Raw genomic sequence first — 13759 nt, forward strand, 5'->3', positions numbered from 1 at the left:
TACGGATAAGAATACAGGTGGTAAGCACTGGAAAGCAGACATGAGTGAGTGTATTTACAATACACGAAAAGAAGAACGGTCAAATATTAAGCTTTCTTCTAACGTCCAAAATATCATCTCTACGAGATCTGCGACTGGTCTCCACTTTAGCAGACGCTCTGAAAAATATCACCCATTCTATTTCTGCATAACTTTCGCTTGCTGCAAGTCAGCTACTTCATCACATATCTTGATACCTGCTTCTGGCCTTGATTAGTCCGTTGGCAACAGCGAGTTCGTATTCACGATCAGAAAGTTTGGTAGTGTCCACAAATGCGCCGACCGCTCCACGCCGAGGTGTGTATGCAACCTTTTGACGAGCTGAAACGATCAAATTACAGGAACTAACTGTTTGTTATAAATTGGAGAACTGAGCACCCTGAGCCGGTGCCATTCCCTTTGGAGTAGCCAAACGATTTAGTGATGAGTTATTCACTGGCATCGTTAGGCCGAGAAAACCTGTCTTTTTCCTTTGATTACCAGACGTCTTTGTCCTTGATTTGACGTCTCTCTGAGAAACATCTTGATGAAAACTTCCGCGAGATACATTTCCAATATAACTATTGAAAGCATACCTGATCACGTGTTTTAGAAGCCCTTAACGAGAAGGATGTTGTAACCGTACCAGATGCGTCCTGGAAAAGCAAAGTGCTTATTTGACGGTACCACCAATTTTGCTGAATCATTGTGAGCACTGCAGCGCTAAAAAGGTAGTTCAGCCACCGGAGGACTATACACCTTATACGACAAACCGATGTTCTTTTCAAATCATTTTTGAGTCTTATTTTCAAATTCGTTCAAAGACAGCATTCAAAGACAAAAATCTAATGACTGAAAAGCACAGGTGATCAATCAAGAATCGCACTATAGCAAAAATAAATAATTACCTGCAAGAGAAGCTGACAACAAAATTTTAGTTATTAGTATATGTTTCTTTGAACGCACCACGAAAGCCTTACCTGATTTTGTTCGTGGCGGAAGTCTTCAACTTTGCCAAACGTAAAGGACGTTTCTCTGACGGAGGTTTTAGCTTTCGACGCGTCAAACACGTATCTATTAAAAACCATGAATATTAGAGAATATTAAACGAAAGGGAAAGGAAATATTTTAGTATTTTTCAGAAGGATAAACTTTCGTTTGAAACATTCATAAAGATGTTCCTCACGTTAACAGTATCTCTCTATTACAATTAACTATGGAATATTCACAACTCAGGTTTGACACAAGTAAGCAGGCAGTAAGCAAAAGCGCGGTAAAAATGAAATTGAGTCCCATGGGTCGTCAACGAACCGAATACGTTTTATTATATGTGCACAGAATAGAAGAAGTGAACTAGTAAGTGTTAAGGACTGTAACGCTCTCAAGAAGATTACAACGCTTGAAAATATTAGAAGTATGCATTCAGACAGCTACAGGGTCAAATGAATCTTCTCAGAGGATCTCATCCTCAGTCGCTTAGCCCATGTACTTTTTTCTCTGCTCCTTCTTGAATTTATGAATCGATCGAAAATTTTCGTTCAAGCTATGACAAGAGATCTCCAAGGTTTTTCAAGACATACCCGCTCTCTTTTCCAACAGATGAGTTGGCGTCACGTAGAGGATTTCTAATAGCTTTTGGAGTGGCCAGGCGCTTAAATGAAATACAATTATGTTGAAGTGTAGTCAGTTAATGATGAAACATGTCAAACCCTTCCTATCCATCTTTTGTGTAATATTAATTCGAAATTGCTGCCTCAGTAAGTACTCAAGTTTAGTAAGGACATTCTACCTTAGCTACGTCAGGGACGGCTTTCATGTTTTCTTCATGTTTGCGCGCGATCCTCTTTTGTTGATCAAGTATTGACTCCATCTCTGCGAAGAGAAGAGCATGTTGGCGCGCGAATTGCGCAGTTGCTACAATTGGTGTAGTCGATAAGAAAAGATTGAAGATAAAATGATTTGAACTCGACGGAACAGAATTATTAACGAAGAAGTTGCACTTGCCATTCCCCTTTTCTTTTTTCTGGATCGGCCGTGAAGTGGACGGTAGACCTTGAAGTACATCCTTTTTCGACTTGGAACCTAAGGTTCTCTTAGATCTAACACTATTACAATGTCGAGGTGTATTCGCGTTGCTTTTCTCATTTATCGTCTTCGTGACATCATTGGGAAACAACGCTTCTCTCTGAAAACGTTGTCATTAACCACTCGAAATCGCATCAAGGGAAGGCAACCCAGCGCAGAGTTACGTAATTTTGATAATTTTGATTTCACCCTACTTTTCGGGATGTACTTCTCGCTGTTGATGAAACAGTAGGAGCTGCAAAGCCATTGCGTGATCTCCCGACCGACTGTGGAGTCGATGTTCTCATTGTGATAGTTCTGCTTTCTGACGTAATTGACTTCTCTGAATGTTCGCGTTTTGTTGAGTTAGTTCTACTTGGCGTCCTGAATATAAGCTTAATATAGAAGCACTGAACCATCGACTATAAAGAGAAAATATCACATCGCCTCTCCATCCTGTTTTATATTTTCCTTCGGTGAAGCATCGTTCTTCGCACTAATGTGTCCTGAAAAGATAGAACAGGTAGCGACTTATACGAAAGAATAAAAAAGCAACTCCAACTTGAATCAAAAGTAGGATCGTCTCGTTTTTTGTCGCCCTCATCATCAGTAAGAAACTCTGGAAGAAATCACCTTTTTTCTACTTACTGAAGAAGGAAGAAGTGGAGATAGTGACAGAAGTCAATAAAAAATACTATAAACACGTCGAAGACGCCTTAGCAGTGATCAGTTCTTCTCTTCATACGCTGAATTCCTGGTCAATTATTATGAACAGATATTATATTACGAATATAAAATGTATAACATTACGAACAGAAGGCGATGAGAGAGATGCGGACGAAAACTAAAAGGAATATATGGAAAAAGGAGAGGAAACGCGCGAACTTTATTCGCATTGCTACTGCTGTTATAATACCAAGAGTTTTCTAATGTTCGATGGACTTAACATAGTCCGCCACATCGTCACTGAGTACGCTCTTGACTACACCTTTTGCGAAGCTTTTGTGATATGGTTTTCAACATGCTGTATAATATAAGAAACAATAAGACTAGTGAGAAAAGATGCGTACTGAAAGTAAAAACAGGATAAAGCATAGAACCTCGTGCATACCAAGGTAAGATAAAAGGGAATAAACAAGATTTTCTCACCAGGAGAAGGGACTGCTTCGGATTTCTGTTCCGCCTCGTCATCGGTCAGAGAACCTACGAGAAAGATATGTGTATTCTATCTTGAATTCAAAAAAAAAAAAAAAAACACCTGCGCGGTCGACAGTACTAGATCGCTTTGCCTTCCTAGAACTTCGAGGAGTCTGAGCACGAACTACCTCATGCGTGACACCAACGCCTAGAAAGCTTCGTAAAAACCAGAATCCGAAACATCAAAAATCTACTTTTCTTCTGATCTGGGCAGGTAAACCATTTCTTTTGACTTTCTGAGCAGCAGCGCCTCTGATCAAGAAATTCTTTCCTAATTTGGAAAAAGAACTGCGTGCTTCGCTGTAGGATTTGAGAATCCAATTTGAGAAAGATTTGAGAATCTACGATCCAATTCTTCGCAACTTCGAAAATTCCCGCCACGTCCTCGTTGAGATTCAAGACTCAGTGAGAGAATTATCTAGTTTTTAAATAAAATGACTCCTAGGAGCCTTCATTGTGCGCCTTTACATACTTTTAACTTAAAACTCCGCAAAAAACTGTAGCTGAGACCAGACAACAGTGGTCACATCTTCTTGCGAATTATAAAAAAGATCACTAGACTTACCGCTGTCCCCTCTTGAACGCCTGTCTTTCGCCTGACGACTGCTCTTTCGATGGGTAGCGTCCACAAGTGAAGCAACACACTTAACTTCTGGCGTGAACGCTTGGGTTGTGTCTGGAAAAGAGCTCTTCCAGAGAACAAAAGTTCCTACACTTGAAAGATTCAACTGACAATTTAAAGATAACCTATTCTGTTCCTCTTCTGGAAGTGATCTAACCAGAAGCAAAAATTTCCCACCTTCATCATCTTCTACGTACTCGAAGGTTTCGTTCAATCTTGAATGGCTTCGACGTTTTTTCGTCTTCTTCTTGGTCTGTTGCCTTTCAGAAACTTCTTTAGAGCGAATCAGAACCTTCAAAACAGGTTTTACACACAGAGTGCTAAAATGATCAACAATGTCCCAGTCTGGGATTTCTAAAACTATCTAACCTCAGGTAAAATCTGTTCTTCGGTTGTAGCAGGGCTCACACTGACTTGGTCACCAGTACTATTCCTACCACTTTCATATATGATAATATGCTAAAATCATAGGAGCAACTAATCCAATGAAATCATTAGTTACTAGAAGAAAAACCAAGCAAAAGTCTGCTGCTCACCTCAGTAAGTCGCGCAAGAAGATCAGCTTTTTTGCCAGCGCATGATAGTCGACGTTTGCTGAGCTCCTTTTGTAGATCTTTAACTTTTAATGTTGACAGAAGTCTTCCAGAAGGGAGGGTGACCTCCGGATCCATGTCTAAAAAATCTTCAGCACAAAATCCTACTGATTAAAACCTAAAAAACGAGGAAATTTGCTAAAATACTTACCAAACCCTTAAGTAGAAAATGACGCCGGTTTCAAAAATTGCTAACCTCGCGCCAATCATAGCGTCGACAACTCGTACTACCTGCCGCAGCTGTGTGTCGCGTGCTGACCGCAAGGAGATGTCTACTTTACCGCCTGCGTGGATCGCTGCGTTATGTGCCATAGCGTTGTAGTTGTAGTAATTACAGCAAGCATCATTCAGTTTGATTCGAATATCTGAGCACGATTGGAAGATTCAGGTGAGAGATGACCGATGTCATCACTGGCTGCACGGTGCGAGCATACATGGGAATTGGCCATGACCTTTAGATTCACCAGAACTAGTGGAGATCGGGGATCAACCGATTTCGCTGCGTCTGATGGTCTGAAGTTGGTACCTGCAGGAAAGCAGGAAGTCGACTGCTGTTGAGATGCGGACGAGCAGCAAATGTTCCATACCGTTAACTTCGAAACTGTCTTGCTATCTATAATATACACGTTAACAACATTTGGATAACAACTGATATCGCATCGACAGGTTTAGCATAGTGAGGATAAGCGTATTAGTTTCCGTAGTCCCCCACGAAAATGACCGCACTTCAGACATTACTCAATCAAAGATCCTACCACCGCCACCAGATGTCATAACCTTTTGACCAACCGTGCATGAATGTGGTTACAAACAACCGGTATTCGATAAGAGATAAGATAGTGTATTGGTAGCCTCAAGGTCTTAGCAACGAGCCAAATGCATATATGGGGTCAAACGTGCACAACACTATTAAAATTACATTTTGATTTCGACAAACACAAGCTACCGCTCCTGTAATGCCTACAGAAAACAATAGTGCTAGTTTATCGGATAGTTATCACGAAATCCAAGCCCTACCTCATCGAATTAGTTGGATCGATATTTCTAAGAAGTGGAGATATTCACATAAACTCATTCTATGACGTTTAGAACAAAGTTACATTAGAGTTAGATGATGAGGGAGGTGCTTCTCAGTCACAGAAATCAACAGTGAACAAATAAAATGGCGGGTAAAGCAGAAATCGGTAACAGCAGAAAGATATCTTTGCATCTATCAATATGTACGAGTCACATCGACTGGTTAAAAGTGATGAGAGGTGTGAAACAGGAAGATGTTACCCGTAGATGGGACGCGCGGTGACAGGTAGATCGCAATACACAGCGGTGGAGACGGGAAGTACAGTACTGTCCGGTCAGAAAGACCTGAAGCTCGATGTAGTTGCGCAAGCGCAAGGCCGCGTTCGAAGCGGCGCGGTGGAGTTAGGGTTTTGGATCGAGCGGGACCGTTGCCAGAGCCATTCACTGCTGTAGTCTGAAGCTAGCGATGGTCCCGCCTCGATCCCAACCGCTAGGTCCATCGCGCAGCATACACAACTGCATCGATCTTCATGAAGTTTTGACCTGATTATACTACTGTGGTAGCATGAATAATTGAGATCTAAAGGTGAGATCTTGAGGAGTACTTTCCCTAACATCGCCTCTTCTTGCCATCTTCTAGAAGTCATAGTTCCTGCCGTTTTTTCATTCACTACTTGTTGCGGCTGGTTTCTGGAGCATTTATTTTACTTTCTGAAGACCTTGAACTGCATTGGTCAAATCATTCAAACGTGATTGTGCCAATCGGGGATGGACTGCGTGTAGGCGGGACTCATGAAGACACTTTTTAAAAAAGTTAGAAATGATTACTAGCACATCACGCACACGGCGAGTATTCCTTAATTAAAGGCATCACCCCACGGATCTGGGGTAGTAAGGGTTTCAGGTTGGTTATGCCTATGCAGGGTCGTAGATTATGGGGAGGAGGTTGATTCCTTCCATTTCTTCCTAACTGTCTTAAAAAAGGGCCCGAAAGCTGCCACTTCGAGCGTCCCGGGGCGCTATTTTCTACAACGAGTTCGATTGGAACGCGCCAATTTGAACGGAATCACCCTCTTCCTCACAATCTACGACCCTGTACAGGCAAAACCCGCCTGAAACCGGTACAACCCCAGATTCATGGGGTGATGCCTTTAAACTGAACGATTGCGTAGCTCTTAAAGGCAACCACGCTCAATGATAATAGTTCCAAAAAAACATTTTGCGAAGAATTGTTGTATTAGTTCTGACTAATGGTTTTGGTACCCTCCACAACGGCTTACCGCCTCATAGTGGCGCGGAGTTGACACTGGGCGTCGAACTGCGATGCACAGCGGAGGTTCATCCTCCGGCAGGGTGTCCCAAGCTGAGAAGGAGTTCGACACATCCGACATTCCGACTTCTCGGAATCGGACGCCTAGCTAAGAGTAAGTCACTGCTAAGATTCACCACCGTCTTGGTAAAATGTCGCAAGGTGGTTTCCTGATCCATATTGGTTGGGCGACGACCTGTGGTGAAAGCTAAACTCGCCGTGGCATGGCTGCTTGGGGAAAAGTCTTTTTGCCATTCCAACATATTCACTGCCTCAGTACCCTGCACACTGGGCCCTGTCGTCTCAGATGTCGGACGGTATGGCGACCGGTGAGAGGCGGTCAAATCTCAGGTTGCTCAGGACGTCATTGATTCTGGACCGAGGCGACATACGCACGACTCGCCATGGAGACTGTGTACTTACAACGCGAGAACAATTCCCACAGACGCTGACCTTCATGCCCTTCTCGGAGCTGCAGAGCGTATCAAAATTTCATGTGATTGCTTTGCAAGAGACCAAGTGCAGAAGGAGTGACGTACGACAGATGAATGACGGTACACTCGTCATTCGTGGAGAGAAGGTTCCGTCGCGAAATGTAGGCGGTGTTGGTTTTGTTGTGCACCCATCTGTCGTCCATCTTGTCGATTCTCACGAGATCCTTTCACCTCGTCTGGCCATTCTTCGCCTCCACCCTCTGCGCCAAAAATTCATCAGTATCATCAACTGCTATTCACCAACATCAGCAGCTGATGATTCCGAATTGGACGCGTTTTACGAGGAGCTGGAGGAAGTAGTCCGCAACGAGAAGTCCTTCTACAAATTCGTTGTCGGAGACTTCAACGCAAAACTAGGAAAGGCCACAGAGGAGGAATACAGGATTGGAAGATTTGGACTAGGGGACCGGAATGAAAATGGCAATCGTCTCGCCGGGCTGTTGTCCGCCGCTCGCCTCTTTCATGGGAACTCTCTTTTCATGAAAAGAGATCATCGTCGGTGGACATGGGAATCGTCCAATGGCGCGACTCGTGCGGAGATCAACCACATACTCACCAACCGGAGGTGGTGTCTACTTGACGTCTCAGTAGTATCATCCTTTTGTAGTGGTTCTGATCACCGTCTCCTTCGTGCGAAAATACGACTTAGCCACACTATGGAAAAGAACATCTGCTATCGGCAACGAAGGAGAAAAGAAGTCGTCTACGACGATTGCGTTTTCGAGAACTCTTTGTCCCAAAGTGACTGGCACATCGAGGAAGACCCAAACGTGGACTACGAGATGCTGCTCAGAGGATTACGAGCCTGTGCTGAACGTGCCTCGAAGCCGCGCACGACAAAGTTGGATCGAATTTCGAAGACCACCAAGGAATTGTTGAAAAGAAGGGCTTCGAGGCTTGATCCGAATGCATCGCACATTGAGCGGTTAGTAGCAAACACTAGCTGCAGAAAAGCGTTGCAGGAGGATCTTTTGAAGTACAGGCAGAAGAAGATTCTGGAAGCAGCACAAAGAAGAACGAGTCTAAAGAAGTGTCGCAGGGATCTCCGCGAATATAATATCCTGCTAGCGACCTTGCTGAGCGAAGACGGGACTCGCACGTCTTCTCGTCGTGAGATGGAAATCATTACGGAGAGGCTCTACTCGAACCTTTTCCGTTCATCAACTCCTGTGTCAAGCCTAATCATCCCCACTGGCGAAGCTCCACCACCGATTCTCCCTTCGGAAGTACGAGTCACTATGAAGAGCATGAAACCTGGCACAGCCCCCGGACCTGATTTTATATCAGCAGACGTTTTTCGGGCTGATGGCCATCCGCTTCATGTAATCTTAGCAGCGCACATGACATCCTACCTTCAGAAAGAAAGGATCCCAGACCAGTGGAAGACCTCGCGAACCGTTCTTATTCATAAGAAAGGGGACCTTCGGAACTACCGTCCGATATGCTTGCTGAGCGTGTTATACAAAGTATTCACCAAGATCATCCTCACACGCATATCTAGGAAGCTGGATGAAGCCCAGCCTCAAGATTAAGCTGGATTCCGCCAGGGGTTCAGCTGCTTGGACCACATCCAGATCGTGTCGAGGGTCATAGATGTTTGCCGGGAATACCGCCTGCCCCTTGTTCTAACCTTCGTCAACTATGAGAAATACTTTGACAGCGTAGAAACGAATGCAATACTGTCAGCGCTGGTCGATCAAGGTGTGGACGCGTCGTATATGAGGACATTAGCCAATTGCTACGATCGATGCACGACTAGGATACAGCTTTTCCACCGCCTTCTCACGATACCCATTGGAAAGGGGGTACGACAAGGCGATATTATATCGCCGAAACTGTTCACGGCTGCATTGCTATGGATAATGAAATCACTATCCTGGGAAGAAAGGGGCATACGTGTTGATGGAAGATTTCATTCGAACCTTCGTTTCGCGGACAACATCGTTCTCTTTTCGAGCAGTACCAATGAAGCAGAAACGATGCTCAACGAATTGAACGAAGCAGGGAAGAGAATAGGACTACGAATAAACAGAAAGAAGGCACAGTTCATGAAGAACGCCTACTGCGAGGACGGAGGAGTACAACTTGAAGGCTCTCAAATCGTGGAAACTTCGTCACCTCGGACGTTCTATGATCATAGAAAACGACTTGAAGGAAGAACTGAATAGAAGAATGAGAGCAGCATGGGCAGCATTCGCAGCCGTCAGGGAAGCTACGGACCAACTGACGGACTAAGATCTTCGTGCCCATCTGTTCGACTCGACAGTCTTTCCAGCGCTCTGTTACGCAGCGGAGACGTGGGCAGACACCGCGGCCACGTCTTGGAAGCTACTTACTACCCACAGAGCCCTTGAGAGATGTCTCCTAAAGTTTAAAATGCACACAACACCTATCCGGTCTTCGTAGCTCCGACTTAAGAGGAATGTCCCGTCTTCGCGACTCTTTCGATACATATTCCGCGACCTTTCGCGGAATATGCATCGAAAGCAAAACATATATGGGCCGGTCACATCATGAGAAGAGTCGACGATAGATGGACTAAGAGAACGCTAGAGTGGATCCCAAGGGACGCTAAACGCCCCCGAGGGAGACCGCCAACGAGATGGGGTGACGTGTTCGCTACACTGATGGACCAGCTGAGAGCTCAGCTGGATACGGCTCAAGGACCTCGTCAACGTCACTCACGAAGTTTGAAAACATCTTGGATGACAATGGCGAGGGAACGAAACGAGTGGAAGAGATGCTGGGGCCCGCACGTCCAGTGAAGACGGGCCATCTAAGTATCTAAGTATCTAAGTAATAGTTTTGGCATACCCAGCAGCTCTTTAGCGAGAAACAAAGATGCGTGTTGATGCCGATCGAGTCTTGGGCTACTCGATTACTTTGCGTTTTTAACGGCGAATCAATAACTCGTGAGAATATTACAATCCAGCAAATTTAGGCCTCAATTACTGACTAGACCTAGAATTTAGGTGGTCTAGATTTTCGCAAAATCAACGGCTGCTTTTATTGGGTTGAAATCGGAACAAGGGTGAAAACGACCGGCTCGAAGTCATCCGTGTGAGCGCGACGCGTCCGCAGCAACACACACTCTTCTCTCTTTTACATTCACTCATTCTTACTTCTGTGCTCACCAAATGAACATATTCGGTACCGACTATGGTTAGAACACATGAACAATAGGAGCATCTTTCCAACTGTGTTGACTAAACCTGTACGCATAGATTTGTCAGATTCCATAATCTTTGCATATAAAAACACCATAAGTTGAACTAAAGGTTCAGAAACATAGTTGAGTCAGAAGAAAGACTTTCTTTGATCGACTTGCTTCTCGATAGCAGTTAAAAGCGGCGTATCACGAAGCTGACGTAATGTGCAAACCTGATGGAAAATACAGAGTTCAGATCAATTTCCCCCAATCGTCCCCGTCCGTAAAAAGGCGAAAAAGGCGTGAGTACTCCTTATTCTCTAGAAGGTACGTCAGAACGCCCCACCCCTGTACATGCTCTGGTTTTTTCAGCAGCCTATTCATTGGTTTTACTTGAATAAGTTGCTAAAGAGACCTCATTGCTCCCCAACCGCTCGCTAGGGGAAGCGGCGCGTGCACGCACGTGCCGCGTTCTTATGTTCCCCGTTGCAATAAAAGTCCTTCCTTACGCCATTTTTCAGAACGATAAGAGGACTGGGCGAGGCCACGTTTAATTCTCGTAATCTACACCGCCGAATTCTATATTTTCCAACCGGCTTTAACGTCACGTACATAAATTTCGTGACTTTAATTCTCCATTTTTCATTTACTTGCTCTCAGTCCAGTCCCGGAAGTTCTTCAACGCAACTGAATGGCGTAAGGCAGCATACCACGAACCTGACGTAGTGAGGTTGAAACCGCTGGAAAAGCTAGAAAAGTGGTTGCTGATTGCGGAATAAGGGGTGTTTCCACTCATCTCCTAATCGTTATTAAAAAAAAAACGGCGTGAAAGACTCTGTTTTCAAGACGACTTCAGTTGCTCCACACTTATACACGTGCCACGTCCACCTGCGCAGCGGTCGGAAGCCAATATGTTTTTCTCGACTGCCTATTCAAGTGAAACCAGTGAATATGTTGCTGTGAGGATCAGAACGTATACGTAGAGGAGCGTTCTAACGTTCCTCGAAGTAACTAAAGTGGTTACCATGCTTTTCTTTAGGACTATTAGGGAGAGATGAGCGAAACCACCCTTGATTCCGCAATCCACAACTCCCTCTCTTGCCTCTCCCTCGGATTCCCTCACCACGTCAGATCCGTGGCGTGCTGCGTTTAAATCAAAAAAATGTTTGATTGGGGTTTCTGATGAAGTTGGAAATAACAAGTTCCTGGAACAAGTGATTGGCTACCCGACCTTTAGGAAAACAATGCTATTCGAACGGTCCACCCCCCTGCTCTCCTGGAGTAACGAAATAACGGCAGCGTCGGTTGGCCCCCAGTGCTCCATGGCTGGATGGTCTGTAATTGCGTCTTTTGACTTCTACGCGACGACATTTAAATAATGCTGCTGACTCGTTTCGTCTTCTAGTCTATGCATAACACACTTTGCGGGTCGTCTTTGACATGTTGTTTGACATGTATGTTGTGCATGCGAGTGTTTTGCCATCTGCGGTTGATGCTCCCCATTGTTTTCTTCTGGTTTTGTGGGTTTACCCGATGATTTTGTCTGCAGATGTCGCTTACAACTAAGCTTCGGCGCACTCGCAAACAGCCACCAGAAGGATGGGATCTCATCGAACCTACCCTGGAAGAGTTCGAGGCGAAAATGCGAGAAGCGGAGACGGATCCACATGAAGGGAAAAGAAGGACGGAAACGCTTTGGCCCATATTCAGGTAAACGGAAAGCGTTCTTTCCGGTATTTCTATTTCTGTCACCACTTCAGTTTACAATGAATTTTTTTAATGGCTGTGCCGCGATATTTGTTGAAGTTCCCAGGAAAAGCAATTACTGTAATAGCATTCAGCTTATGCGCGTTGTCCTTGATTTCTGAGGTCAACATTTCAATACATGCATATCGATTGTTGGACCTGCCAAAATTTTATTCATAACATCCATAGTTATTGAAAGTTATTATAAGTTGTGGAGGTAATCGCTCAACAAAATTCCACGACATCGAATAGATCACTTTTGAGCTAGTTTTTCTCCACAATTTAGCGGATTCGGGGTTCCGTGGATTTAGATTGTAAAGAAACGTTACATTTCCTTGTTTACAACTTCCTCTCTTTTCTCTTGTCATGCACAACCACAGTCTCTGGGAAAGAAAATCAAAAAAAAAGTAGTTCGTATGCGTCACACCAAATACGCGATTAACGGTGGAATCGTAAACCCTCGTTTCGGTACTCGGTCAATAATCATCAGTTTGTCGAAACATACACAAGCTATGTAGCTGTGTCCGTGAACTCTACTTGGATCGGAACTGTTTTAAGATCACAGATCTAACTAGCAAACGCTGGCAACCACCTCGCCCGTGTAGTTCGTCACCACGGTGCTGGTCTCGTATTCGCCTGTTAAACAGCAGTGGTTTTATTTCTACTGATGTCTTACCTATAGCAACCTTGACAAAGCTACCTTTAGCAACTACTTGTTTCTGTTGTGGATCCACTGGCTTACAACTCTTGATAAAAGACTAGACCAAAAAATGGGAACTGAGATATGAAGTTCCACACAACAACGCTTTTTTGCGACATAATGAAGAACTATTGCGACAAGATTGAAGTGGTCATTAGGGATTTCACGTCTCCTTTGGATGGGTTTGCGCCTATCTCCCACTGAAGCCACGCTGTATATTTGAGAAACATCGTTTAAAACAGTAGCATTATTTATCTACATCTTCCTGGCTTCAAAATAGAGGCATGCTCTCCGCTTAATTTGGGCAGTAATCTTGGCAGTAGTCCGTTCCACTAGTAAATTGTGCCTACTTATGTTTCATGGAATATTTTACATTATGATTCCTCTTGTACTGCACAGAAATGTTTTTTTTTTAAGAATTCATCACCAACGAACCAGATATATCTATGATCTCTACTACAAGCGAGAGGCTATTTCTCGGGAGCTTTACGAATTTTGCTTGGCAACGAAAATTGCGGATGCTCAACTCATCGCAAAATGGAAGAAGCAAGGATATGAAAATTTGTGCTGCTTAAGGTATTTCCCTCTTAGTTTCTGTGGATTAATTTCATTTTCTATTTCTTGTTGAAAGTGTGGTTCATTCACGCCCATTGTGATTCAGGTGTGTTCAAACAAGGGATACGAACTTTGGCACGAACTGTATATGTCGAGTCCCAAAGAGTAAACTCGATGCGGATAGAGTCATCGAATGTGTCCACTGTGGTTGCCGTGGTTGTTCTGGTTAAGAATCGACATTTCCTATTAAATTCGTAATTTATGGACTGTTTGGTGTTGTCCGTGTATAAATATTT

At 44.1% G+C, this 13759-nt stretch overlaps 5 protein-coding genes across 5 annotated transcripts; 4 read left to right on the forward strand and 1 right to left on the reverse strand.

Annotated features, from left to right (window-relative positions):
* Positions 1–79: 79 nt before the first annotated feature.
* On the reverse strand, positions 80–4572 carry RB195_009527 (uncharacterized protein; the record flags this gene model as incomplete). Its single annotated transcript, XM_064190114.1, has 18 exons — positions 80–158; positions 237–360; positions 418–550; positions 615–674; positions 999–1092; positions 1599–1669; positions 1808–1932; positions 2023–2070; positions 2131–2203; positions 2298–2466; positions 2525–2588; positions 2645–2701; positions 3232–3285; positions 3341–3427; positions 3845–3955; positions 4079–4193; positions 4271–4360; positions 4438–4572. The coding sequence occupies 18 exons, from the start codon at positions 4570–4572 to the stop codon at positions 80–82; spliced, it is 1689 nt and encodes a 562-aa protein (XP_064047697.1).
* Positions 4573–7127: 2555 nt separating this feature from the next.
* RB195_009528 (uncharacterized protein) lies at positions 7128–8846 on the forward strand (the record flags this gene model as incomplete). The annotated part of the gene is made up of 1 exon (XM_064190115.1): positions 7128–8846. One exon carries the CDS (start codon positions 7128–7130, stop codon positions 8844–8846), a length of 1719 nt encoding a protein of 572 aa, XP_064047698.1.
* Positions 8847–9032: 186 nt separating this feature from the next.
* On the forward strand, positions 9033–9482 carry RB195_009529 (uncharacterized protein; the record flags this gene model as incomplete). The annotated part of the gene is made up of 1 exon (XM_064190116.1): positions 9033–9482. One exon carries the CDS (start codon positions 9033–9035, stop codon positions 9480–9482), a length of 450 nt encoding a protein of 149 aa, XP_064047699.1.
* Positions 9483–9827: 345 nt separating this feature from the next.
* Positions 9828–10079, forward strand: RB195_009530 (uncharacterized protein; the record flags this gene model as incomplete). The annotated part of the gene is made up of 1 exon (XM_064190117.1): positions 9828–10079. One exon carries the CDS (start codon positions 9828–9830, stop codon positions 10077–10079), a length of 252 nt encoding a protein of 83 aa, XP_064047700.1.
* A 1932-nt stretch (positions 10080–12011) lies between these two features.
* On the forward strand, positions 12012–13693 carry RB195_009531 (uncharacterized protein; the record flags this gene model as incomplete). Its single annotated transcript, XM_013442908.2, has 3 exons — positions 12012–12172; positions 13326–13484; positions 13570–13693. The coding sequence occupies 3 exons, from the start codon at positions 12012–12014 to the stop codon at positions 13691–13693; spliced, it is 444 nt and encodes a 147-aa protein (XP_013298362.1).
* Between the last annotated feature and the right edge of the window lie 66 nt (positions 13694–13759).

The sequence above is a fragment of the Necator americanus genome, chromosome III (genome assembly GCF_031761385.1).
Source record: "Necator americanus strain Aroian chromosome III, whole genome shotgun sequence".
Classification (NCBI taxonomy): Eukaryota; Metazoa; Nematoda; class Chromadorea; order Rhabditida; family Ancylostomatidae; genus Necator; species Necator americanus.